The following is a 26,910-nucleotide window of genomic DNA, read 5'->3' as shown; positions in this document are numbered from 1 at the left end:
GACCGCTGACCCCTACTGACCCCAGGGGTATCCCACACCATATGACGGCATGCTCAGCATATAGAGCTGGGGGAAGAAGAAGGGGGGGACGGGGATGTTGGGAGTGATGGCATTCATCTTCCCAAGTCACCGTTACGCCCTGGGGATGGCTGAGCACCTGCCTGCCGGTGGGCAGCAGGGATGAATCCCTTGTTTGGCTTTGCTTGTGTATGTGGCTTTTGCTTTACTTATTAAAATGTCCTTATCTCAACCCATGAGTTTTCTCACTTAGAAGCGAGACCCCTTCCGGTTCTCTCCCCCATCCCACCGCAGGGGAGTGAGCGGGCGGCTGGGTGGGGTTTAGCTGCTGGCCAGGGTTAAACCACGACACATTGTGATCCCTTCGTTCCTCTTATCTAGGTTTCCACTGTACTGCGGAAGTTACTTGGGTGTGAAAAGAAGTTGCTTCTCTCCCTGGCCTTTGCACGGGACACAGGGCAAGGGCTCTGCCCATGACCTGACCCTCAGTTCCACGCCTCTGCAGGCAGACTTTCTTCTTCCGTATTTGAAAAAGTTTCTTGCACATTTTGGTAGCTCACATAACATGAACTTCTCCAGCCTGCTTAAAAAAATGTAACTTAGATTTACTTTCTGTGAAAACAAACAGATTAAGAGCTAAGAGACATGCCTCATGCCAATCCTAACATGTAAATCAACGTTGGCTGCAACCTATGCAACTGGGAGTGCACAATCCAGTTCAGAACAGTATTTACAGCACAGCTGGAAGCTAATCCTTGCCTAAGTAGCTACCCTGGAGTATCCTGCATTGTACTAGCAACATCGTTCTTGGATCAAAAACTCATAGACATGGCTTAGCCCATAAATGATTGCCTTATGAAATGAGAGGGTTTTATCCTCTGATTCTTTGTACGACTGAAGTGCTGGTTTGACGTGTGAAAAACAAAAGCTTGTATTTACGTACTGAGGTTCCTTCGGTGACATCCAAGCAGACATGGCCCTACCCCAGAGCCTGAGCCAAGCTCCAGTGTGTTAAGCAGGTTTTATGGAGATACTCAGCTCTGTCTGTACTGGTCTAGGGAATAACTGTACATAGCAGTTTCTTAATAGACACTTTAATTCTAATTTAGGTACCCCAGAAGCAGCCCACAGAAATAATAATGCTGTATCACAGTAGCTGAAAAAGTCCCTCCAAGAAAAGAAGTGGGGAAAAAGCAAAAAAAATCAAAATACTGTACCTTGAAGACAATGTAACTATGACAACAGAGCATATGATACTTGTTTCTCCATCACTGTGAAATATTGCATAGTTTTCAGTTTCAGCAGTCAAAAGACCATGGTTTGCTGCTTGTTCCAACAGGCTGGCATCTCTGTTACACACTCTATCATTACCAAAAGCCTATTGTGCACCCTTACAAATACTGTAACCAAACCTTTCCATAGATTCTCTTTCGGCTCCCTTACTGCTCCGTCATCTAGAAACTGTTTGGGGGGAACTCATGAGTTAAAGACTGTTGGGCATCCTGCCACTATATTACACAAGACACCAAGTGAGGGAAGGGAAGGGAACTTGTTGGAGAGTAATTGCCTTTAGAAGGAATGGCTGAATTACTTTTCTTGGTGAGAAATACCTGGGGGGAGAAGGAAACAAACTTAGTGCTCTTGCATTCATTTGTACCAACTTTGTGTAACAAAAGCTTTTTCAGCCCTGAGCAACCCGGTCTGAGCTCAGAGCTGAGCCTGTTTTGAGCAGGAGGTTGGACCTGCAACCGAATTGCTTCATGACTGTTTGAGAAATGAACTGTTACTGATCTAAGCAAATGAATCTGTAGACCTTTTCCAAGCTTGACAGATGGTCTGAGAAGGACACCTTTCCTTAAGAAGAATCCTCACCACAAACACGAGGTACTCTAGGGTCAGCTAAAGGCCCACATGAATGGAAACATGGGCTTTTTGAAACTTGTAAGGGAAAAAAATGGGCCTTTGACAATGTCGACTTTCTCATCACTTCACGTAACATAAAGGGCTAGTGAGTGGCTGGGACTCATCCTGACAACTGGCCTGCATCCACCCCAGGTGAACCAAAACCTGCGCCTGAACAGTACGGCTCTCCTTCAATGACAATAGAAAATACAAATGCATCATGTAAACACACACAGAGCTACAATGTATACATCTCAAACAGTCACGAAATTATACCCTTGATAAAAAAGCCTGGACAGGCATCATGTTTGGATTTGAAGCTGCTGCTGTGACACCGAGAGTGACAAAACACACAGTTACAGTAGGTGGAGCTATAATGTGAGATCTCTTAAAACAGCAGCTGATAAAAATAAGCAAAAACTTGGATTGATAGTATTTAATTGATGTTTATACTAGGGTTTCACTGTAATTTCTAAAATATATTATCCACTATAAGGGACAGGATACTGGATTACATAGAGAACTAGCTTAATCTATACTCTGATTTTAGAAATGTATGTAAAAGTGAAAAAAAATAATTTCACCACCTTTTAAAATACCAGTTCCTACTTGTCTCTTAATATGACAAGTATAATTGGAGTGAAAGACAGACAATTAGATATGGATTAAGAAATAAAAAGCAACTACTTTAAAATATAAAATTTGAAGAATTTTTACAGTAATAATCAAATCCAGCACCCTGGAAGATCATGCTTCATTCATAGCCAATACACAGAGGGCAATTTCTGGCTTGGAAATCAGAAGGTACAAGACATGAAAAATGGTGTAAGTAGAAATTGTGTCTTTCTGGCACCTGAAACCTATGTCATTTTGAGAGAGGTAGTGTCTTTAAGTCAAATTAAGTTTTTAAAAAAGTGGATATAATAACCTGCACAGAAGACTAATTGATTGGAATTCGTTGCAGGGACAATGAATTAGTAGCCAGATAAAGCTATATTTTGCAATAATTATGATAAATTTCCCCCTGTGAGCAATAGATAAATACCATTTATCAAGTGCCTACCACACAAAGATATACACGTATTATTTATATACATAAGCTTACAAATACAGCCCATTTTCATATGCGGAACTGGATTATGCGTGGATCTGTATGTATGTGTCCACTGACTTTGGTGAAATAATGCCTCAACCTGAGTGAAAAAAGAAACTATCTTTCTTATGTTAATGAAACAGGGCATCCTAGGAATTTTTGCTTGAACAACCTTCGGTAGCCTAATATGTTGGCTCCATCTGCGAGAAGCAAACTCCAGTGGTTTTGGCTGAATTAAAGTCAAACCAACATCACCCGTTCCTTGGATCTCAATGAATATGGATCTACATAGAAGTCAAAATGCTCAGGCTTTTCTGACCACAGATTACAGGAGTGCACTGTTTGTTTTATAGCCATCAACCTGCTCAATTGAATCACGTCCGCCTGAGCTTAGCAGCTTAAAATTCATTCCACACAGCCTGCAGTGCTGACATGGATATGATAAGACAGAAGAACAGAAACACCACTCTGAAGTAACCTAGCTGAACTGCACATGTTCTGACCCTTCTTGAACTCCCCGGAGCTTTTGTTACCTGGCAAATGCAGCTCTAAAACTGCTCTTGTATCTCCAGATCTTTGCTCTTAGCCATGCAGAAGCCTATTTCTCTCTGGGACCGGCAGCGAGAGAGGTGCTCTCTGAAGAAGGCTTCTAAATGAGGGTGCACGTTGAACTCTTACTGAACTGAATTAATTATTAAAGATGCAGATGGAGCTGTCCAAATGATAAGAACAGCTCCTGACGTATCATGATCCAAGCTTTCATTAAACCATTTCAGGCATACTAATGGTTTCCCACCGCTCATTACTTACATGCTCCTTTCTCATAGATATAATAACCCTGGTGGCCCAAAGGCATGACAGGCTATGGAAATTGTGAAGTTGAAAGCTCCTCAGAAGGAACTTCACACTTTCCCCCTATACTTCCCATCCTTATTTTGTGCAAACCCGTATACAGATACAAGTGCAAATGCTTATAAACTCAGAGAAAAAATTGTGAATTGAAGTAGTAAGCAATATTGTCAAAAAAGAGTTTATGTGCACTGACAGTACTATTAAACTGAGAATCACAAAAGTGATTTGATCAACATGTTAAAAAGCTTGCCAAGGTGAAATGCTGACACTAAGCAAGCTACGCTACAAACACGGCTCTTCGGTTACACTGCACGTGACATATTATTTTTCAGCCATTACACTTCTCACACTTCTTCCTCCAGTCTCTCTTGCTTTCTCAGTTGGGACGATTAGAGGGCAAAGCAATTGCTAGAGAAGAATTACTCCCAGGAACTGTGCTGTGATTGCTACCTGCTGTTTCATATTTTTGAAGTTGGGAATACTGCTCCCAAAGGCCTTTTGCGTCTCAGCCTAAATGATTTGCTGGAGGATAATAATGTCATGGCCAGTAAATAATAGTGAACTATGTCTGTACATGGTCAATATGATTAAATGTCCTTCACCTCTATTCTCACTCTGACCTGGTTATGAGGAAGTGAAAAAGCCGTCAGCAATGCCCCAAGCTCCCCACGTGAAATATTATTTTAAAGCAAGGGAGAGAAATAGAGGTGACTTAGCAAAATAGTCCCAGTAACAATAAAATAAAAAGCTAGACACAAAAAGCAAAATTATCACCACACAATCAGACTTGAGGTAACTGAACTATTGTGGCATGCAACCTAGAACAATTTCCCAGTAAAGATTACAACAACACCAAGAAATAACTTTCTCTTCAAAAATATTGTCTATCATATTGAAAATACTAAGTATATCTTTCAATTGTAATTGTAGGCTTAATTAAAAAAGAATCCCTATCATCCTGAGACTTGATTTAATTTAAATGTATTAGGAATAAACTCTGTACAATTATTATGGTCTATACTTAAATCTTACAAACACTGTAATTTTTCTAACTCAACTCATACACAGATGAGTTTTGGCATCTACGCCGATTTCTTTGAAAATATGCCAATGAACTCAAGCAACTTCTACACTGCACAACTATAGTTTCTTAAGCAACTGCTCAAGGATTGAAGTAGTTTTTGATATAAACGGAGAGTAAAACCAACCTAAATATACATAAGCTTATTTCAATATAGAAGATACCAGGAAGGAATAGAGTACCTACAAAAGATTGGCCAGGTACATTTTTCATAGGAAGTTCCATAATCAAAGTATCAGATTATTTTTACATGGAGAAGTAACGTAAACTATAAGCTACAAAAAGTGTTGAAAAAGTACATCTGGCATATACATCTATGAAAGTCAAAAATTTGAAAATTATGCCTGATGCATGTGCTTCAGGCTGAAAACATCGTAATGACAAAATACAATTCCTGAATTTGGAAATTCAAGGGAACTGAACTTCTGTTAACATTTCACAACTCTACTACGGTATAAAGGCAGGGGAACAAGTAACTATTTAGACTTTCAAGAGCATGAAAACAAATTAATTCATCCTTCCAAACTATCACCAGTTATGAGAAAAGCTCTCTATGCACACAGCCTACGTCCCCAGCACCAGCCTTCTAGAATATTTCCCAAGTATAGCCAGGCTTTAAAGACACTGAACTAGCAGAGGAGAACAAGGTGAGTGAAAATGCACATCTTGCATTCACTTGCCTTCCAAATTCCTATGCTGTGCAGTGTTGGTATTATTAGTCTGAAATAACAGGGAGATGTTTTTTCCCTGAGTTGACAGATGACTATGAGCTTTTTACCTGAATAATTGATGTACGAACACAACATTCAATCCGAAACGGACAATGGGGCACGCAGCTGTGGGTGTACAGATGGGTGTGCGTGCGTACAACGACTTTACTCAAATGACTGCAAGAACGTGGATATGCTTTCTACTGGTTACGTAATATTCCATTATTTATACTAAAGCAGATGAACTTGTATGTCTGACATACATTACATGTAGCATAAATACACACACAGAAGTAGTCATGGAAAAATATGCATATGTGTATGCAAATACACATACAAATACTGTGTAAGTGTAATGAAATAGAAGATTTACTTAATTATCCAATGCATTAGAACATCCTTTTGAGATAATTATGTTGGATAATTAGCAGTTAAATTCTGGAACGTGTACAATAGTGACTCAATTGAAAGCAATAATAATAGTTCCTTTAAAAAAACCCCTGTGTTTAGTACTTCATTGATTTTTCATATGACTACACATGTCAATACGACCTTCAGAGTTCAAGCCATTAGGAAAAAATGGCTGTGCTGAAGTGCCACCACAGCTTTGACAATTAATCATTTTGTCAGCACTCTTTAAAAGATTTCTAAACATTTATATAACCATTGGTCACATTACAAATTGTTTATAAGCATTTTCATGAAATGTCTTGTGAATAAGGATAGTATTGACTGACGTTATTCAGTCTTTTTAACTTTGCTGTGAGGCAACTTGAAAGGAAAGGAAAAAAAAAGTTCTTACCAGAATAATGAAGGTAACAGGTCCAATGAAACTCCAGATAAAATAGTTATCTACATGGAGCCAGCAACTATCATGGAAGAAAGAGAATGAAAAGTGAACGATTGCACTAGCATCGCAATTCAATAAATGCAAAGTGCAAAAATACCTCTTGAACTAACATCTTGACAGTAAACAGTGATAAACATTGCACAGAATCACTAAGTCCATGGACAATTTTTCCTAACCTGAAACTCTTCTGATGAGCCCTGTTTAGTAACACTATTGAACTTGAAAATACATCATCAGGAATAGCTAACATAGAAACAAAACCAAAATGAGCTCGCTCTCCTTTCAGCCAAAAGGTTTGGTCACAGGTGCTATCATGGACTAATGAATCTAACATCAGTAAATATTTTTCCATGTAATCTTCAAAATCTGCTTTTAACTGTGTATCATAGGCAAAGTGCTTACTCCTGAGGAATATGAGACAGAGAATGCTCAGATGCCATGTTCTGCTGAAAAACAACACGGTATAAATAAAATGCCCCAACCGGGAGTTGAAAAGTAGAGAAAGAATACATATGATATCAGACTAAATGACGTGTAAACCTATTAGGGCTGACTTCACTTAGCGATTTGTTTTTTGTACAGCCCAGTTCCCTGCTGAATTGCTCTTATTTGTCTTTCATCAGTAGCAAAATCAAGCAGCTTTCTTGTAGTCAACAGTATCTTCCCATTCTGTAACTAATTTCATCAAAGGACAAAGTAAACACTATTGGAAGGCAAACTGATGCCTCCAGCAACTCAAATCCTCAGAAATGTTTTCTGTCTACCTTCTGTCACTTTCTACCTATATCTGTATTTTCGTAAATAAAAGGCAGTGGCTAATTTTAATCCTGCTCTACTCGCCTGATAAAACATTATCAAAGTGAAACATATGGGTTGGAATATTGTACTGTCGTAATTCAGGACAAGAGTTAGCTAGAGGGACAGTTGAACAAAGAGACCTAATGAAGCATTAGCTTAAAACTGGGTGGTTAGGCCTGTCAGATACTTTAAGTTGAGAATTTTTACTTAATATACATTTGAGGCCAAAAAGTTATTTACTTTTTCAATTTGTTTCAGGTCAATCTTTTGTGTTAAAAGAAAGACCATAATTTAGAATTGGTCTCTCTAGAGTACAAATCCTCTGAACCTAGAGAATTACAAAAGACTTGATTGTAATTTGTGCACAGCATTGCCATTCTCTTACCAATAAAGCTTTCAGATGGTATTTTAGTCTGTCAGGGACCCTCTGACAGCTAACAGGCTTTAAAAAATTATTCACTTGAAAAACACTCAGGTCACTTGCAATTACTTACGCTTTCTCTGTTCCGTAGCTCTTATAGTCAATAGCTGCTGAGACACCAACTACTGTAGCAGGGAAGAGGTAGCCAGCAACATAATAGTACTTCTTCCTAGAATATTCACTTTCAAATACTTCTACTAACATTAGATAAAGCTGCACTCCTTCTAGACACATCCAGGCAAAGGCTGCCAGGAAGAAAAAGTGTAAGAGACCTGCGAATATTGGGCATGCAATCTGCAAAGAAAAAGAGATGGAAATATAAACCGCACAATCTTCACATCATCACATTTCCAATTAAATAGTGTGTAATAGAACTGCATATACTTCTATCGGAGATCTTTCACAAATTCAGGAGCATTTTCCCTACCTGAAAACATATGAAAATACTAATGTGTGCTCAGAAGCTACAGAAAGTAAATTAGCTGAACAGTGTGAATGAAGATAAGGAAATCGCGCCCTCATCCCCCAGTTTTCAATTATAAGAGTGGACTTTTCAATTTTATAAGCAACTCCTTAATTTTGAATCTGATAGGGTTTTAGGACTTACAGTTTAGATAACCTGAGACATGAACAGTTGATTCTAGATGCATAATGTAATACCGCTTATTTAAAATTATGAAGAGGCCATCAAGCCATTTTTATCTGCTGTAATTTGGAAGTTTCTACTGTCGTAATAGTTATCAGTCTGAATTCTCTCCCCTTTGGCTGAGTTCTGGATGAAACTATACTGAATTATTAGATTTCAACCCAATGAATCATTTCAGAATCAATTTCACCAATACTGCCAAAAAACCCTGCAGGAATGTGCACTGTAAAAAATGCATAAAATGTGTATAGATAAGGCTCTATACCTATGTATACATCTATACACAAAAAAAGTAGTCAATAGCTGTTGGGACATATGAATATATAGAGAAAACATATACGTTCCTAGCACATCAACATCTAATTTCATCTCCTCTTTCAAAAGTTTAACCACCTGCTTCATTAATAACCAATGTTTCTCAACTGAAAATGAAAAACATTGCAGTAAGTGGGAAATTAAGGCCACAGTGATATTTTTGATGGATGTAAATACTATTTATGAACATGTCTATCTTATTTTCACACTGAGCTTTTATTTCAGCCTTGCTGTGTCAGAATACTGAAAGCTTGGCAGTGTTGTCATGTTTTAATTCAAATCCATTTCAAACAGTCATGTCAAAGAACAAGATCAGTACACACAGAGAAAACTTACCTTGTACTCCGTCTTATCGATGCCTATTAGGAAAATGAACTCAGCAATGAATAGGTTGATACAAAGGTTCTTGTGAATAGTGTTACGATCACTTTGCAGGCCACGGAAAAAACAGAATGTGAAGATGCAGATGGCCAGGCAAACAAGAGAGATGACAATTCCCACCCAGGTGATGACAGTGAGGAGCAATTCGTGCACTCCATCTTTGTACTAGAAATAACCAAGAATGGAGAAAATTAATATGACTCTTTATGAGTATAAACAAAAAACTATTTTCACAGGTAGCATCCAGAAAGTTACTTGTTCGTTACATGAGATGGGCAAAATGTACTCAGTAATTTCTCAGTCTCAGGTCAGCTTTCCAGAAGAGGAAGATTAGGGTAAGTAGAAGAGGAGCAGGTCTGAGAGGAAAATGTGACTTTTTTAGCCAGATCAGAGAGCATTTTTACTTTTCCTATGGCTCGCTGTAAACTTGTCAGACAAGAACAAGTAGAGAAATATAACATTCTGAAAGTGCCACTTAGGGTCTGATGCAAAGAGGAGAGCTTTCCCTGGAACTTCCTATAAGAGGACATGTTCTTTCCTACAGACCCGCAACTCCACAGCGGAGAAGAAAGCAATGATTTACACACCAGTTGGGACAAAATCCAGAATATGCTACGCATGTAATTCCAGCTCTAATCTCACGTTTAGCTAAAGAAGGTTCCTTGCTTTAGTTGCGAAGGTTCCTTGCTTTAGTCGCGACGGAATCACTTTTGTCATCTTGATTATCTTTTCAGTGACCTTTCTGAATACAATGGCTTTATGAGAAGTCTCACATCCTTGCAAATATTGCATGCTCCGGGCCCCCTGACATCCAGTAAGTACTTTAACAAGACAACAAAATTTCAGAGTATGAAGAAGCATTTAAACAACCGGTATGGAAGCTTCTTGACCTTCCTACTCTAAGGAGAGCTGGTACTTGTGCTTCCAGGGAACAGCCTGCACAGCTGCCCCTGCAGATACTCTCCAGCGGTACTGAGGGGAAATCTGTAAAACAGTTGTAAAGTTGTTCAGTAACTTTAAAACACGACTTGAAGTAAATTCTTGTCCTGCCTTGTTTTTCTTTCCTGTTATTTTGCTTGTAACTTTATGGGTGAGGAATAAAAGCACTACAGAAAGCAAACTGATTCGGGAAGAGTGGGTAGAAGCTATAAATACCAAAGAAACTCCAGCAATTTTGGGTCTTGCTAAAAATTTAAAGCTAAATCTTTAAACATTTGTTCCCTGCCGATGGCTGGAAACGTCATTACCTACCACAATTTCCCGATGAGCCATGAGAATTGCAAAGTTGGTTAGGTGACTGCAAGCACACGTTGTGTGAGTTTTGTTTGTGTCAACCAGTTTGCAGCCTTGAGTTGACCAGTATCCCATCATAGTCCTCTCTGAGTAGTTCCAGAAGGAACAATTTGCATTGAAATAATTGTCAGGCTGGGAGATAAAAGCATAATGTAAAATGAGGATTTTACACACTAAGATGGCAATAACAATTGTTTAATATGTGTAAAGGGTAATTTAGATTAAACTTTGCATGTTTCGGACAATAAAGTTTTTCATCAGCAAAATTGTGGACTATGTTATACAAGGAAGACATCTAGTTTAAAAGGGACTTTATAGTCCGAAACACTCTAAAGTGTAGTCTCAATTACTGTAGACCCAATTTTAAACAATTACAATTTCCATCTTACGATTTTATGCGCTGATGGTACATTATAGCCATTTTTGCTTTCTGCAAAATTAGGACTGTAAATTTATTCTGAAGATATTTTTCTTGTAATTGAGAATTTGAAAATATCGTTTTTTTCCTTTTATTTTCACCTTTGGTCAGGCCAAAGTCGTGTGAATAGATATCAGGAAAAGGTTCACTCCTCAATGCCTATCTATTTTGATTAGAAACAATCAAAACAGATTTATAAAAAGAGGCAAAATGAGATGAAAATCCAACCATATTTTCTCTGTCACATCAGTGATTATTTACTTTTCCCATGTGAGACATGAAAACAGAAAGGACCAAACTAACAAGCAAAGAAACACATGAAATAATTACCATGAAGAAAATATACATAAATTTAAAGTATAATGAACCAAATTATAGTACTTTATTCTTCACTGAATAAATGCATTTACACAATTTGTATAGGCTTCCAGAACTTGGTCCAAAATTAATGTAAAAAGTTAAATTGTCATTAAAACTTGCTGCATCAGTTCATCAAGAATGTTAAAAGTTATTTTCTACCCTGCTACTAAGGTAAGAGTTAATTTTCAGTTAGAAACAAATTAGTCATTTACATTTTCATGTTGATTACTGAATTAGCTTTCATTAAGAATACACTTAAGTTCTAATAATCACTGAACCAGGCTCATTTAATTTTATGTTCATAGACTTAACTAAGCTTGTGTCTCTGACCTAGTCCAACATTTAAAATTCAAATGGAAAAAAGGTTATTTTTTCTGCATTGCTTTCCTCTCTTGCTGATTTTATGACCTTCCCATTAATTCATTAGCATAACTCACATCAATGTGTTCCAGCGTAAAATGCACAGGATCAGTCAGGTACACCCGGCTAGACTCCTTGTTGATAGAGGCTGCAATGACGTGGGAGTTGACTGCGATCGTGCTATTCCGCCCAGCAAAGTCGCTGCCTAGCTTTATGGTGGCGTTTTCAGTACTGAGAAAACGCCCCAAACTTTTGTAAATGATGAAAACCAGTTTGGCTAATCCTACAAAACAAAAAAAAAATCCCACCATCACGCCACAGAGGTCTACAGAAAGACGGCAACCTGTACTCTCATAAACTGACAGTAAAGCATCAGTAAACAGAGAGGCATTTTCAGGCTATGGATTTGAAGAAAAAAGCCCAGGTACCCATGATGTTCGAGAAAAAGCCACAGAGCAGTTTTGCTGTGTTTTGTTTTAATATTTTAACCAGGGGAGGTAATGTAGGTTTTATAAAATTAATGGAGTTTCAGCGCTCTGTGCCCAAGACTCACCGTTCCTGCTGTTCTGTTTCACGGTGCTTGCAGAGAGCTGAATCGAGTTGCCTCCTTTACTGCCCTGAGGAAATTTCAAGTCCTGCACCTGGCCCTCAGTAATGAGCACTGCAACGTCCAAAACTAAGCAGACCAGAGAAAAAAAGAAAAAAAAAAAAAAGTGGTAAAAAAGGAGAATGCAGAGAAAGTCTCTTGGCCAGATTGCAATATGCTGGGTAACAGTATTTCCCCTCACTCTTTATTTCGTTTTCTCACACTGCTGTCCTCATTTGCCACCGTAAGACAGGTCTGTACTGCATGTTTCAAGCACTCAGGGTTTCTTTAACTAAACGTAGTGCACACTGCTAAAATGCCAGCACTTTAATAGTTGTAACATGACATCAAACCTTGTTTTAATTTGTGCCCCCAAAACATCCACTTAAAAACATCACGCACACATGTTGCAGAGAAATGTTAATTTTGAAGCTCTTAACATCTATGCAGTATCCTCTGCTAACAAATTTAGTACTTTTAAGTATTGATTTAGATAGAAAGGGTTTTTAAAACAGTCAGCAAATGAATACTAAACTATGCTTATGCCTACCTAAATGTACTTATGCCGTGTATTCTTATCTAAAAAAAAATTTCTAATTTTTTTCCTAAATCTAATTCTGTGTTAAGGTTTATAGGAAACCGTTTTTTTGTTTCTGGTAAAAAAAAATATTTAAATTGAAAACTTATATGCCACTCAGCCCTACTTAAGTTTTAATTTTATAGCACATTGTATACTGGGAAGCTTTCATGGGATGACCATCAGAGGCTGGATTCCCTTGGATATGTAAAATCATATAGGTCAGAGTGGTCAATTTGTTGACAAATATCTGCATTATATTGAACTGGTCTATAAGCTATAAGCTGACAAAAGGTATGAAATTAGGGAACAATTTCTCCTTCTCTAAGCCACACGTGCATGTGCGCTGGGAATTCAGTCTTGCATGGCATCAGTAATGTGTTACTATGAGTTGAAGACATCTTATCACAAGAAGTGATGTTCAGACAGACCAGTCTGCTGAGCTCCATGGAACTGCTCGTGTACGTCCGGAGAGAGATTTTCTGTGATTCTACCCACATTCCTTCAGAAACAACTGGTGCAGTTACGTTGATTACAGACTGTAACACCTCTCCCCATCCTTTCCCAGTATCTTCCTACTCAAACTAAAAACCAGGCAGAATCATTTTCTACAGTTACAAATAGGCAGACACTGAAACGTGAAGAGTCTTATTTCTGCAGTCTGTTCCAAGTCTCCATCTCGGTACCCCCCAAATTACCAGACTTTCAGCTTCCTTGTACCTCACTGAGACTACATTAATCTCTGTAATAAGGTGAAGGAATTTTAATTTTATGCATAGCAATGGTTTTTGCTTTAACACATCCTGCATACCAATATTTGCACATCTCTAACACCAAACCCCTTCATTTCTCTGTCACCACTTAAATTCCAAATTATGCTCCAACTATCTTCAGCTATTTTGCAGTCTCTGGAGCATAGCTATTCTGCATTATGGGAGATGTAGTTCACTGAACACATTTTTACCTGAAGGCAGTCGTGTTTAATATAAACATTTGGCCTATGTTCTGAGCACCTAAGATATTTAACTGGCAGAGTACATTGCAAAAAAGTAATTTAAATTCATTAGGAACAGTTTATATATAAAAGGAAAGCATTTCTGCAGCTCTGCAGAAAGCAGTTACCTCAAAAAATCCATACTCTGCCGTTTAAGCACTCTTCATATCCATACGTTCTGCTAATGATTTTTCAGTGGTAAATCAACTTTGCAACACCAACTCCTTTCCATTTTACACTGTATTAATGACACTAAAGAAGAATGCTAATTTTGAAGAACCAAACAAGAAAAGCCTGTCTCCCCTGCATTTATCTTTCCACCAAATGTTGTGTAGCTCAGCTTTCAAAGAGTATGTTGCTACCTGGAATATTTTTTCCTGATTTTGTGCAAAGCAATGCACAGCACTTGAAATTACGCTTGAAAAGAAATTTACTTACCGATATTTTCCGTGGGCATTGAGACTCTGGTTGGTTCTAGAAGATTATCAGCCAAGACAAAAGCCCCTTCTTCTAATGTATCGAGTAGCATTGTGGCTGCATGGGCTTGTTCTGAAGAATTCATGTCCTTCCAGGACTCCAGAGCTTCAGGCCTGAGCAGGTTGTCCACTGTATCCACAATTGCCTGCATTCATTAGAAAACTATCATTAGGTCTGATTGCCCTAGGCAGCTGGGGAAAACTTCCAACGTTATCTGATGACAATTATAATACTTAACTGTCAGAATCGTTTACTGTGATTTAATGGCACTAGAAAACTATTTTCAACATAAAAATATTTTCCATCCTCTCGCTGGATTAGCATTAATAGAAGTGCAGTTAGCCACTAGCATTGTGTGGTCTCTAAGTGGTAAACATGCAGATTTGACTCGCCTCGCGTCAGATATAAAGACGGTCTTATTAATGTGCTGAAAAATGTAAAAATAAATGCCGGAAGTTTTGCCTGGAGCTTTCATCTTAAAGTTAATGTCAAAATGTATAATTTCTGTTTAAAAATACTAATGCCAAAATTGGCATTCTGCAGTTTAGGCTAAAATGACAGTAATACCCTTCTGGAAACTTAGCCCAACTCATGCAGCCATAGCACTGTAAACTACTTGTCTATGACAAACTGCCTTCTTTATTACAGGAGGCATGAAATGAAGCTGACTCAGTGGATATAAATTAGCCCGGTCCACTCTCACTCCCCCTCCTGTTCCTGTACCTGTTCGTAGATACTTAAAAAGATTACTAACTCCCATTCCTGCACAAAGGTCAGTTAAAAAAGGAAATCGATAGAGCAAACAAGATGTCCACTGACTGTCCCTGTTATCGGGGAAGGCAAAACTGTAAAACTGAATAAAGCTGCCATTTTAAGAAGTCTTTCTTGTAACAACTCTATCATCACGTTTTAAGGTTCATTAAGCTGCATATAAAGTAACAGTAAATAAGGAAGAAGAAGAATTCAGCGACATGATTACATTATTTTTACAAAATAACCAATCAATCAGAGTAATCAGTTAATCAATTGAAGGCAGGCTCTTACATTAATGCATAATGTAGCTGTGCATTGAGTATGCTGTGCATTGAGTACGCCATGCATTGCTGAAACACCCTGTTTACTCTGTCCCATTTACCTAGTCATAATGTGTCATTAAGCATATATATAATTTGTTTGATCAATTTAAAAGCACTGGGAATGGAAACAGAACGCACTGTACAAATAGAAAGATGTCGGTCTGGAATACTATATTGTGCAAATAAACGAATAGGAAAAGTTGGTCAAGGCTATTGTCAGAGCAAGATTAATTAGCCTAATCCATTTTAATATCCTCTTTCTGTCTGCATTGTGAGCCACCACGACCTTCCTGGCAGGTGGAAGATACTTCGAAGTGGCATTAAAGCCTTTTTTCTTTCTCTAATGGGAGACAGAATAGTCAAAATGCTCGCACTGATACTGCTGCAGCCATTAACTAGAGTGGAACAGAAATTGGTCTGCAGAGGCCAGATTCATTAGTCACCAAGAAATACAGATTGGAGCCTCTAATCTGAGGTACAAATGAATCCTCTGTCACAAAGTGGGAACTTGCTTCATTTGCATAGTGTAAGTCAGCTTTTGATTTGTAATTTCTAGAGGTTTATTAGTCTTATCTAAGCAGAGAAGCCCATTTGAGACCTACAGAAAATGACACCGGTCGGAAATTAAGGTTGTGCTATGGTTTCTTGTGCATCTCCATATAGCGCCGATGGTATGCATTCAGTAATATGAAAGGCTTTTTATTTACTACGGGATCATTTTTCCTGTGGAAAATGATCACCTGCCCAGCAACATTTCCGAGGCGTTCTCTCCTCTCAGACAGAGGCAAGCGGGCAGTGGGAAGCCCACGCAGCCCCCGTGGCACAGCTGTTGGAGCAACCCCATGACTGCTCTTCTCATGGTCCTGTTTACTATTGAAAATGAAGCATGAAGACTGAGTCTACTCAAACCGTATCTGATGGATTTCCCTTTACTATTAAAAAAAATATTTTCTAATAAAAACCTATTACAGTTATTATTATCTGAGAAGTGAATCTCTCTCCAGATCTTTTGTCTCTTTTTGTCAAATTTTTGCATAGCTGGACATCTCCCATCCAGTTCCTGGGCTGCAGGATAAATGACAGAAGCGCCCTGTACAGAGAAATGTCTCTTCAGTAAGAGCCTGAATTATTTTATTATGTGGCAAAGTACTTCAAAGTTCTTTTCAAAAATCATGCCTACATCTTATCTCGAAGGTACAAGTAAAAAATCAGTATTTTAAAAGAAACTTTGAAAAAACGTGCAATAAAATTTTTCAGAGCCAGACACGCTCTGTTCTAGGTCTTTCTTCTCTCCTTCAGAGGTGCGAGGTGGCACTACTGGCGTTGCACTGCAGAGCAAGAGCTGGCCACTAGACAACCATTCTACAGCGGGTGAAAGGAACTGAAAATTGGGTAGCAACGTGTTACATGCCTTCCGTATAGCCTGGTTAATGGGACACATGGCACACATTTTACTAGTAAAGTTAGAGAAATGCTTGTCTTTATGTTTTATCCTGAAGTCACTGAATCTGGCCTTTGTAACAACTCTTAAAACTGTAAGAAAGAGTGATTTCACTAGGTATAAGAATACACAAAGAACAAAGCAGGCTATATAATGTACATTTTTCATGCAAGCAAATTAACTCTAAACAGTCTTTGATATAAAATACTACCAAGCTCAAGTAATTTCTGTTAAGTTGCCAGCTTTTTCCTCTACCGAAAGTTGTATTATGAGAGAGATGTTACTTCCAATTCAGATAATAACCAGTTCTGCTCTTTTAGTTTTGAACAAGTTGAGGTAAAAGAGGTATAAACTTTGATCTTTAGGTTTTTTTTTTCTGAGTGTTATACCTGTGTAAAGCCAACATTTGTACAGCTGATATGGGGCACAATACACATTTATCAAAGACTGAAATACATAGGATCATGCAGCAAGATGATAAAGCGTGGCAGGTTGCTGAAGCAGGGAGAAAGCAGGGTGACAGCACAGGAGAGATACCTTAAGGTAAGCCCTGCATGTCTTCTCTCGTTTTTGGAGCTTTTTAGTAAGAAAAAAGAAAATCAGAAGTTAGACACATTCTGGAAAGCTTCAGAAATACCAAAAAAATTAGTCTGGTGTTTCAAATCCCGAATTTGAACTATAGCCTGGACATTATTCTAGCTTCTGTCCAGAGATGACTATAAAAAACCATCACACAGGAAACGTTTTTCCCCAACCTTCATACAGGTGCCCAGGTATCTTTGCCCAAATGGTGGGATTTGTGTGAAAAGGTCAAAGGAGAAAATCCCCCTGTGGGGGCGCTTGATCTGTCTCTGGGAAAACTCTTTTAAGGGCAGCTAGGGATCGTACATAAAACTATTGCCAAGATAACAGAGGAGTCCATGGAGCTCTCTCTGTAAAGGAGGCTCAAAAAATGTTTCGTTTGTAGCTTGTTGACTAAGCTGAGGCAAGGAAGAGGCCGGGAAATACAGCATTTCCTCTGAGAAAAACAGGAATGGTAAGAACACTTGTGATTTGTATTTAAACCACAGAGACACACGTTTTCTCTGAAATGTTTCTCTGAACATCATTCTGGAGAAAACACTTATTCGTGGTTTAGATATGCGTATTAAGGCATTTTTACAAAGATCAATTATAAGTGATGTTGGCGTCTTGAAAAGGCTAAGAAAGTGCTATTATTCTGCAGGAAGTCAGATTAAAATAAACCCCTGCACCTATGCAGAATCCTACTGGTTTTATTACATGTTCGGGGTTAAAAGGATCACTGGGTAAACATGCTGATTTGTTACAGAATTTCTGAGAGCTAATGCCCATTTCCCTCACACTAGTTATAACGCATTCCAGATTTTAATAAGGAACACAGCTATGTATTTTAGGACCAGTCAGCTATTGTGAATTATATCTTATTCCCTAAAGAAGGTAATTGCAACTTTCCGCTGTGTATTTACTGCTGTTTTCTCCTACATGTTTATTCCAGAACTATGAGCACGCAGGAACAAAGTATAGATTAATATTTCTGAAAGGAAAAAAAATAAAAAAACCAAGGGCAATGGTTATCCCAGCAGGAGGAGATGACAGGAGGTGTGTACCTTGTTATAACTCCTTCCAGCAGAGTCTTTTTCACTGGGCCGCAATTCCTGCAGCTGAGCATCCAGAATGTCCACGAGCTGCTCCATCAGCCTCACTGATGAACTAACATCGCCAGCAAAGACCGGTCCTTTGGTGTGTTTAGCCAGTTCGTTGGCCAGACTAGCAGCATTTTCTCCACTTCTGATCTGAAATGACAATTTATATTATCTCAGCAGGATCCCTTGTTCTGCTTGCGGCTCCTTATTCCAATTCCCCCTGTACCTTTGTTGTGGTGAAATAACCATTTGCACATACATTGAAATCTGCAACTAATTGAGACCAATAACGTTCTCTTTATCTCAGAAGATTAAAGGTTCTTAGATCCGTGACACACAAAAGCAGTTCTTAACAGCCATCAAAACCAGAAATCAGACTGGGACTTTTGGGCTAGATCTTCTATTCATCCTCACTTTTATTTTACTGCCATTATCAGACAGTAAGAAATCTATTTGTTCATACTAGTGCTTGAGGCATTTGAAAGTCAAGTAGCCTGGTACTGACAACAAATTATCCGGTTTTCATAAACTTAGTAAATCTCAGTAGGGAGGGAAAACACAGAAAGTGGCTCTGTGCTCTAATCATACTGTTATTAATGCACACAGACAAAATTCTATTTATTACAGTATAATTTTTCCTGAACCAAAAAACCTTGCTGTACACCAGGTTTTGCTGCATGATTTATAATATTTGATTTATTAAGCAAATATAGTGGGGTTTTTTTTTGAACACCAGCAAGGCTACTTCACTTTACATAGCAATGAAAACAAATAATCACTGATCCAATCCAAGAACTTAGAGGGAGAGCGTACCAAAACACACATATGAACCTAACTGTTGGCCAACGCTTTGCACGCAAAGTACACATAACTCCTTTGACTTTAAATGAACACAGAGTAATAAAGACAGCTTCAACAAACTGAATTATTAATGCTCAGAGTTAAAATCCTTAATCACCAGTGTATACCAGATTAAAAGGTTTCAACCAACCTTCTGAGCCAGCTGATTTACCCAGTGTGAGGTGCAGTTGCTAAGATCAGGGCCTTTGGGGTTCCACATTCCCGTTAAGACCACGCAGAGATACGAGGCAGTTCCTACAACAGATGCAGAAAAGTACAGTGAAATGGAAACCATTTTTCTGCATGCATTCAGGAAATCGGCTACCCTGTGCTCCTAGGCAATGTTAAATTCTGAATGCCGCTAATGGCAGTAGTTGACAATAATTGACAAAAACGTAAGGAAATAATGTAGATTACAAACAGCAATAAAAAAAGTCAGTGAAAAGTACCAGACGTTTTCTGCAAACAAACAAAAAGCCCTTGATTTTTCCTGGAGCTAATCCAGAGGGGAGCTCATAATGAGAAAAGCAGCTGTAAGCATATTTCACAACAGTCCTCAAGCAAAGCCCTAAAATTTGACCTGGATTCCCAAAAGCGCATGCGCAAGGTAATTCTGCAGCTACGCTCAAATGCCATTTGCAGATTAAAACTTGACCATTGCCTGTAGATACGGCATTCTCCAAGTAACAAAGCATAATGTGACAGACAGTTTGAGATCCAAAAAAAATTCACCATGAAAGCACGGCACATTGCTTTTGAAATGTCTGCTTGAAATCAAAATATATTTTTAAAGGCAATACCTCGTGTTCCTTTGGGGCAAGGGCGCTCAACCATCATTCCCCTTTGTGTCTGAGGCCAGCTAATCCCCCTGGCCTCAGTCGGTTCACAGAATCTCTCTGGCAAAGGGAAAAAACTTGTCACAGGAGGAATTTTGGTGGTGGAAACGGGTGGCGGTGGCTTGGGTCCTCTGCTTCCTTCTTTCGTTCCTCCAGCTAACGTTGTGCTTATGGGGCCTTTCTGTGGTGTAGTGCTAGTGGTTGACACTGTGGTTTTGTATAGCTCTGCTGAAGAAGTTATCGTCACTGCTGTGGTAGGCACTGCACAGAGAAAACGAGAGTAATAATGAAGTAAATGACTTCAGAATTATTAAAAAAAAAAGTTCTTTAAATGTTATTTATGTAGTTTTAAAGGATTCTCTGGTGTCTCCTTTCCTTTATCTTAATATTACTCTTATTGCTATTCTGGGTGCTTAAGATGTAACTTTGACTGATATTTTTTTTTTTTTTAAATCCCAGTTCATACCAGTATGATGTTTCAGCACATTCTGCAAATAAACTCTCCCAGATAATAAAAATGGATAGTTAAATTTCTAAAGGCTGAAAGGCAGTACTGGTGAGTTATGAGGACATAACAAACCCGCTCAAAGCAATTAAAGATCACTTAATCACTTTTGCAGAAGGAAGCACACAATAGACAGAATCATTGGAATCAGCGTGCCATGAACAATGCAGTCCAGCTTTAACAACAAAGGCAGTGGGCTGTAACTAACAAGACCATTTTAAAAAAAAAAAAAACCAGACCCCAAAACTTCAAGTCACCCACTACACACCTTCCAGGAAAATAATTACGATAACATCTTCCTACCCGGCAGTCATTCTGCTTGAGAGCGCTGCAGCATGCCCGATTAGCTCCGAACAGAAGCAGCGCCTACCACGTACGTGGTGTTCTCGTGTTTGAACATTTCGGGCCTTAACATCCTTTTTTTGATAAAGCAGGTATGAAGCCACAAGTCGTTCAAGCCAGTGGCAAGTGCCTAGTTTAATCTTTTACGGAACACTAGGATGGGCTCAGGCCAAATCACCTCTGCCCGGGACTCGCAGCTGCTCAGTCCGCTGACCCACGCCGGGAAGGCATCGCCCTGGCTCTGCCACGGTTTGGAGGCTTTGGAGAGATAATACTAGTTAATGCTAGCGGAGATAACGGTCCGGAATTCCCGTTCATCACCTTCAAATGCATATCGAGCGATGGCTGAAACGATGCAAGTGAGCAGCGCAACTGAAGCAGTTATCATTAATTATTTCCAAATCTTCATTAGTGTTTATGGTGCTTTATTGGCAAGTAACAGCACAGATCCTTGTGCTGAGAAGAAATAAGCTCATATCAAGCATTTTTTAAATCCTAACTGATACAGAAATAAATGAAGCTAATTTTGGGATTAACTTCAGTGGATAAAGAGGCTTTTTTCTTTCTTTTTTTCTTCTTCTGCTAGGCCCTTGAACTCTGGCTTGCTGGACAATGCAACTTCTCTAAATTAAATCATAAACAAAAAAACAAGAGGAGAGCTGCCTCGCTTTCTTTCAGCAGATGTTTTTTACGTTAGTGTTTTGAATAAGATTAACTTTCAGTAGTTTGGCAGATAACGATTATTTCCAAATCCTTTTTCAATTATATTTCAGTTATATTAGGAGTCTCAAATACGAATTTATCTTTTTATTTTCATATGAATTTAGAGTGGAGTTTTTGAACATCACAATCTGTTTTTCAAGACTAAATGCAAAGATGTGCTTTTCATCCCTCTCTTGCTCACAAATGAGAAAATCCTTCAGAGGCTCTCTTCTCCTCAGCCTCATTCCTGGCTGCTTGAATCCAGCCTGTGGAATTGCGCTGAACTCGTGGCGTAGCCAGCTACTACGAAACCTATTGAAATCCCCGGATCTGTTCTGCAAGTGCTTGCCTGACATCTTGTGAAACTGCTGTAATCTTTCGATTACAAGGCATCCAGCCTTCTCGTGCTTTCCCAATTAACATTTGTCAAAAGCATTTGCAATCACTTGCAGAAGTGTCAGGCAACGCCTGCTGAATCAGGTCCTGGGGAACGGGGAACTGGTGGGGACGGAGAATGATGCAGGGGACAACCAATTATTACTATCCATCCCCTAACACGTTGTGCTAATTAGTACGTATTTAATCACTGAAATGTGTATTAGCATTATTGCAATTACTACTCAAAACCTATAATGTTTAGGATAGCTTTGTCTCAGGAGCAAAATATCACTGTAAGAATTCATAACAACTCTCCGAAGTTCAGCAGCGAGGTAACAATTTTCAGAACATATTTTGTGCTGCACCCTGAGCTGAAGTATCCTGCTGTCGTCACGCAACTTTAGGTAGAACAATTTTAATGTTATCCATTAAAATCAATTTCAAAGCGTATCACCTATGATTCAAAAATGACCTGCATAGCTTAGTAGTAGTACAGACTTTAGAAATGTATTTAGAACCTCACATTTTAGGAGAAGGATTTCAAACCACCTCTCTCACAAAACTGAAAAAATACAGATCCTTTCTAAGAGGTCTTCTCTTGAATTCAATTTAAAAAAAGGAGAAGTCAGTATATTTAAGAATGTACCAGGGAACTTCAGCCAGTGCTGGAAGTCTGGGGAAGAAGAAGGTTGAAAAAATAAGAAAGGACCGAACACATCACTTGAAGGAATACATCTAGCTTTTAGAAGACAGATCATTTTGTTTTTAATGACCTGTTGGGTAACATAATCTGCAAGACCATTCTCCTGAGCTGCAAGAAGACACATGATAGCTGCCACCACCTGATGCATCTCGTTCTGAAAGCTGAGGCTGATGGCAACCACCAGCTCCCATGCACTGTCTTGCGGAGCCCTTGGCCAATGTAAGATAATGGCAGCGATGATTAATACGCCGCAACTAAGAAGAAGAACAAACTCCACGTCGAGGTTATTAACCTATCGCTTCAAGCAGCAGGGGTGAGCCTCTACAAGGCTGAAGAGAAGTCATTTTTGTCCAATGTCAAAAAATCCACTTTTACAACGTCAGATTCTCTTTTGGACTTTTTGACTTGACTTGATGTGCCGAAGAGAAAGCCAAAACCTCTTCTGCCTTATTCCTTTTTTTAAGGATAGCTGTGTCTCATTATCAGCTGAAGACAGTCTTTGTAAAATTAAAAAAAAAAAAAGTAAGAAAAGAGCAATAGGAAGTAAATCCAAAGACACAAGTTGAGGGTAATTAATTTACATTTGTTTCATGCAGTTCCTAACAGCTGATTTAAAGAGTTATGCATACTATCTGTTTCTAAAAATGAAGACACCACTGGAGTAAATCTTAACACCTGTTTAACAGTGTGATGTCTATAAAAAACATAACACAATTGCCTAGGACAGCAGGAGAATAGTAAATTTGTTTCCCCAACTGACAGCAAAGAGTAGATTTTAAGGCACACAAGCTATCTAGTATTCTTTGCCAACAGGTTTCTATTTTAAGCAGGTATAAAATATGTTTTAAAGAAAAACAAACCAAGCCAAAAGAACAAAATCCCCACCCAAAATACAACTCTGACCTTAGATTTAAAATAGTGTTGAAACGCCCAGCTGATGAGCCACTTCTGAAAATACTAATGGTTCCATTTTCATCTCCGGCATCTAGGTAATTTTAGAAATCAGCTGCATGGATTTTTCAGTTTGCAGTTACAGGTCAGGTATTTCAATGTATTCGGACACATGAAAATCTATGAGCCCGCCTTCGCTTTCAAAAGGTGCCATACACTGAGCTGCCGTGTAAAGCAACGGAGATCAGAAACCTGTGCAAATCCAGATTTCCCTGCCTTCTGCTTATTACCGCTGTGTGCCTGTTTTCACGCTTCAGTGAATAGCAGGGAAGTCACTAAGACCCACCTAATTACCTATAGGTTCCAGCTATTATGCTAGCCAGTACTCTATTGACCCTGCCAAATCTCCTTTAGCTGAAAGCGAAATGTTTACACAGCCATTTATAAATTTATACCCTGAAAATGATAACAAATACACCACACAATTAGCAAAATAGCTATGATCAAGAAATGTGCTATCTGGTCCCCATTATGTTGTCTTTACCTGTACAACCACTCTTTAATCAATCTGTAGTATATCCGATTTGATGTAATAGTAAAGATCTAATTTACTTAACGATTTGCTGCATGACTTTGTCGTAGATTCCTGATGTTATAGATTTAGTTGCACTAATTTCCTATTATTTCAAGCCCTTGGTGATAGTATTCTCCGAGTTTCTGTCCTGTCCACACTCACAACATCCATATTTTCCTGCAGTGATCCAATATAACTTAATGATGGGTATCATGGTACAAAAGGGGAGACAACTTCAGTTTGAACAGTTTGCACAGTTAGTGCAAATTGGGATGTGTGGATGAAATCTCTCCCTAATGCACTAACACAGAACAAAAGGATTTATCTTCTTTTTGTTACCAAGGAAACCTTACAATGTAATGCTCATATTCACTTTTTAGGGGGAAAATGCCCTTCATTCTTCCTGATCTTTCAAATTAAAATTCCTTCAAAAATTTCTATTTCAGCGAGGATTCATTTGGTCCCTTGGATACCTCCTTTAAAAAGAATGTAACAGGACACATCCACCAAATTTACCAAGGATGTAAAACCTCTGGTTTGTTTTGAATTTTCCATAATGGCTTTCTGCAGGGCCTGTTATATTATTATTTTTTTTTCTAAATTAAGGTTTTGATTTTTAAATTTAATTCTTACACTTGACCTTAGAAAATGTGCTGTTCTGCAATATCTGAGTGGTACTTGTCAGCTGTAGCTCTGAAAACCATTTCTACATCAATGTACTAAAATTCCCATGAGAAGAGAGAAGAAAAAACAACACATGAAGAATGAGGTTAAGGGGGGAGTTCTAAGGGCAGCAGACCCCATCGTCGGGGTAAAACAGGAGCCTGGCTGCAGCATCCACAGTTTTAGAAATCTGAAGAGTCCTCTTGAAGATTAAGAAAATAAGGATACAGCGAGCACATATCATGGACAGTTGCAAGAGGAGAAAATGGTGTAGGTTTCCAGCAAGGGCAAGGTCACCATTAGGTTAATTACAGTGGTATTTCAGAGGTATCAACAGGCAGATTTAAAAATGAAAGAAACAACAGAGAGAAAAAAGGCAGGTTTGGGGTCATGGATGAGTCCAAGATTTTAGCCCTGGGAGCAAATGTAAACCCTTGAGCTCAAAACTGTGACTCAAATGTGACAAATTCATCTTTCATGTAGGAAGAAAGACTAGTTTTTGAAGCACTCAGTAGTTGGAAGTTCTGGTGTAGACAAGAAGTGATAGCCAAGACAGATAGATGGGGAAAAAAACAAGAATCAGTGTGTGTCTATATATCATTATTGCTCCCACGGCAACAGAGGGAACACAGATTGCGGTGTTTCCCACAATGGCCCCAAGTTAACCATTCGAACAGAAAAGGCCACGACTTCCAATTTTGAGGCACTGACCTGGTGACACCATTAAATACTTGATATTAAAGTACCATTGCAAAAGACACTGAAAGAAGGTTCTTGTGTTAGGTGACTTAAAGAATGTTATCCTAACACCTATGCCTTTGAGTAGATGATTAAGAAACCTGAGTCAACCACAAAAAACCCAAACCAGAACAAAAGAAACACAAAAATGCCCTTCATCAAATGTGCTGAAAATCTGATCTAATTCCATGTGAGATAAAAGAATCCAAATGTGTATTACACATGTAGATCCTTTAACTGTGTAATAATGGAAGGACTGATCTTCCAATTTATACAGACTTTATGCTGAAACAAAGAGGAACTGAGAATATAATACAAATAGAGTTAGAAACTGTACAGAATGTCTTCCTGGCTTTATAGCAGTACATCTCAAGGACAATCATATTAGATAATTTTTCCTTTAATTTAGTAGTCTTTAACTACAGGCAATTGGCTTAGGCAAAAGAGGAAATGAACTGAAACATATTCTTAGATCTGTTATGTACAGATCCGTACAAAATTAAAATATTGGATATTGACTTTATGTAAGGAAAAAATACCGTTTGTGAATATATGCATCCCATATTCAAATAAGCTTAGTGTCTTCATACGGTTTCGATGTTTTAAAAAGGCCATAAGCAAAATAGATTTACTGATGTCATAACGCATTTAAAACCCAAACTCATGAAAATATTCCTTCTCTGTCTTCATGGGTGAATGGGCAAAGAGCACAGACGGGCAAGCACCCTGCAGGGTGCCCCGGACCCCTTTTCGCCTAGGTCTGGTTGGACTGAACTGTTTCTCCCCCTGCATTGCATGCCAGCAAGGAACCCAGGAACACGAAGGGGTGCTGGCAGATGCCCAGGTCTCTTTCTGATATTAGATGGGTTGTGGTCAGCGCATGTACTGTATCTTAGGATCTTGGAGGCTCTCCCATAATAAAAACATTATGAAATGTCCTATTGGAGACCTTTGGTGGTTTATTAAAGCAAATGAAGGATTCCACAAAGCTTTTTCTTTGCTCCCTGCTCTTCCTTAACACTTGTCCCTCAATGCAATGATTTAAAGATTAGCTTTTGCCACATTCATGGCAGCTGCCTGGACTGCAAAAGCTGCTTAGAGCCTGCACCTCCATTTTCTCCTCTTACTCTTAAAGCTTTGGAGAATTTAAAATTCATCTTCATCTCAGTTTAACCGAATGAAAAGTGACATGCATGAGAAAGTATGAAAATGAAAGCTATAAATTTTTTCTAATTACATGGGTGGGTATGTCTCTGCTAAGAACAGCCCCAAAGACTGCCTCAGGAACGGACTAGCTTGATGTACAGAGAGCAAAGCTTCCAGGATGGCTGCCCTCGCCGCCGGAGCTCAGCCCCCAAACACCTGGAACCTGCCTGAGCCTGGCCATGTATGGCCAGGAGAGACAGGAGACAGATTGGGCAGATT

At 38.7% G+C, this 26,910-nt stretch overlaps 1 protein-coding gene across 3 annotated transcripts in view; it reads right to left on the bottom strand.

Moving 5' to 3' along the window:
• ADGRL2 (adhesion G protein-coupled receptor L2) overlaps positions 1-26,910 on the bottom strand; it is a 129,685-nt gene that overhangs the window by 16,059 nt on the left and 86,716 nt on the right. For 2 of the 3 annotated variants that reach the window (XM_035903912.1, XM_035903913.1), the window contains exons 5-15: positions 19,954-20,250; positions 19,305-19,408; positions 18,278-18,463; positions 17,187-17,225; positions 14,094-14,277; positions 12,052-12,174; positions 11,576-11,781; positions 10,319-10,492; positions 9,023-9,232; positions 7,799-8,019; positions 6,459-6,525 (exon numbers count right to left, since the gene is read on the bottom strand). In XM_035903912.1, coding sequence (XP_035759805.1) covers positions 6,459-6,525; positions 7,799-8,019; positions 9,023-9,232; positions 10,319-10,492; positions 11,576-11,781; positions 12,052-12,174; positions 14,094-14,277; positions 17,187-17,225; positions 18,278-18,463; positions 19,305-19,408; positions 19,954-20,250 — 1,811 coding nt within the window. The remainder of the gene's footprint in view (positions 1-6,458; positions 6,526-7,798; positions 8,020-9,022; positions 9,233-10,318; positions 10,493-11,575; positions 11,782-12,051; positions 12,175-14,093; positions 14,278-17,186; positions 17,226-18,277; positions 18,464-19,304; positions 19,409-19,953; positions 20,251-26,910) is intronic. The other variant, XM_009648434.2, reaches the window with a different exon arrangement.

Source organism: Egretta garzetta, unplaced genomic scaffold (genome assembly GCF_000687185.1).
Source record: "Egretta garzetta isolate BGI_Z169 unplaced genomic scaffold, ASM68718v1 scaffold31, whole genome shotgun sequence".
Lineage (NCBI taxonomy): Eukaryota > Metazoa > Chordata > Aves > Pelecaniformes > Ardeidae > Egretta > Egretta garzetta.
The sequence above is the reverse complement of the archived record's forward strand: the minus strand, read 5'-3'. Positions and strand labels throughout refer to the sequence as shown.